A 1,461-nucleotide genomic window follows, 5' to 3' on the forward strand; every position below is an offset into this window, starting at 1 on the left:
GGGAGGTTGGGAGGTCAAGGGTCGAACGATAAATGTTCCAGAAGGTTCCTCAGGGAGGGAGGTTGGGAGGTCAAGGGTCGAACAATGAATGTTCCAGTAGGTTCCTCAAGTTGGGAGGTCAAGGGTCGAACAACGAATGTTCCAGAAGGTTCCTCAGGGAGGGAGGTTGGGAGGTCAAGGGGTTGAATGATAAATGTTCCAGAAAGTTCCTCACGGATGGAGGGTGGGGTCATGAGGGAGGTCACTGGGGAGAGGTGATGGGTCAATTGACAATTGTTCCAGAAGTTTCCTCCAGGAGGTGGGTGTAGAGGGCGAGGACGGGGGTTGGGGTTTGGAGGGGGGAGTGCAAGTGACACGTTTCGATGGCCAAATGTTCCAGAAGGTTCCTCAGGGTGGCGAAGTTGGGCAGGATGAGAGGTCAGGGGTCAATTGGCAAACGTTCCAGAAGGTCCCTCAGGGAAGGAGGGTGTGTGTGGGGTGTTGAGGATGGGGTGGGAGGGGGTACCAGACCCGACCCCGCCCCTCCTCCAGGGGTCACCGGGTTCCAGCTGGTACCTGAACCGATCCAGGGAGCTGCCCGAAATCCACTCGAGGCCCACCCACCAGGCCCGGTTTGAAACCGCTCACCAGGCACCTGAGGGTGGCCGTGTCTGAGTGGGGCGAGCTCCTCAGGGGAGGGGGATAGACCGTGACGGAGGGAGGGAGAGCCGTACTGCCTGGTTGTGGAGGGGGCGGGTGAGAGAGAGAGAGAGGAAGGGAAAGAGATGGTTAGAGAACCGGCCAGCAATGAGTGCAGAGCCCCTCCCCTCAATAAAACCTCCCCGACCACCCTCGACCCCCTCCATATAGACCTCGTCCCCTTGGGGTCTCATTCGTCAGTAATGAGAACCCCACTCTCTCTATTTTCCCATCTCTCTATCTCACACGCACAACCATTTACACTCCCGGTGGCCCTGCCCTCTCCCTCCATACCCTCTGGTCCCCCTCGCTCCTCTTCCTCCTCCCCGAACAGAAACACGATTCCACCTCCCGGTTCGGTAGTGAGGAGTTCGAGGGGAGTGGGGGAGCCCAGAGTGGACCGAGAAATGTTCTCTCTCTTGGTGTCACTCCGCACGGAGACGCTGCAGAGTTTCTCCAGCGATTCCTGTATTTGCCTCAGATCACCAGGATCTGAGGGGTGCGGCTGAGATTCTTACGGGATGGAGGACATTCGGCGGGAGGGGAGGGGTGTGTCACGAGGGGGTGGGGATCGGCCTTGGGGGAAGGAGAGGCAGGGGGATTGGTTGTGGGCTAGGGGGAACAGTCCGTTCCGGCCTGTCCCTATTGAGGGAGTGCCGCACTGTCGGAGGGTCAGTACTGAGGGAGCGGGCACTGACCCTCCGACTGTGCCTGCTCAATAGGCGCGAATCCTCTTGACAGTGCCCGCTCCCTCGGCACTGACCCTCCGACAGTGCTTGCTCC

General features: G+C 59.5%; 1 protein-coding gene across 1 annotated transcript in view; it reads left to right on the forward strand.

Annotated features, from left to right (window-relative positions):
• Window positions 1-1,085: 1,085 nt before the first annotated feature.
• Window positions 1,086-1,461, forward strand: part of LOC125487504 (adenylate cyclase type 2) — a 2,645-nt gene continuing 2,269 nt past the window's right edge. The window contains exon 1 of the mRNA XM_048619108.1: window positions 1,086-1,146. Within this exon, the coding sequence (XP_048475065.1) occupies window positions 1,086-1,146 (61 nt within the window). The remainder of the gene's footprint in view (window positions 1,147-1,461) is intronic.

The sequence above is a fragment of the Rhincodon typus genome, chromosome 42, assembly GCF_021869965.1.
Source record: "Rhincodon typus isolate 14 chromosome 42, sRhiTyp1.1, whole genome shotgun sequence".
In the NCBI taxonomy this organism is placed as follows: domain Eukaryota; kingdom Metazoa; phylum Chordata; class Chondrichthyes; order Orectolobiformes; family Rhincodontidae; genus Rhincodon; species Rhincodon typus.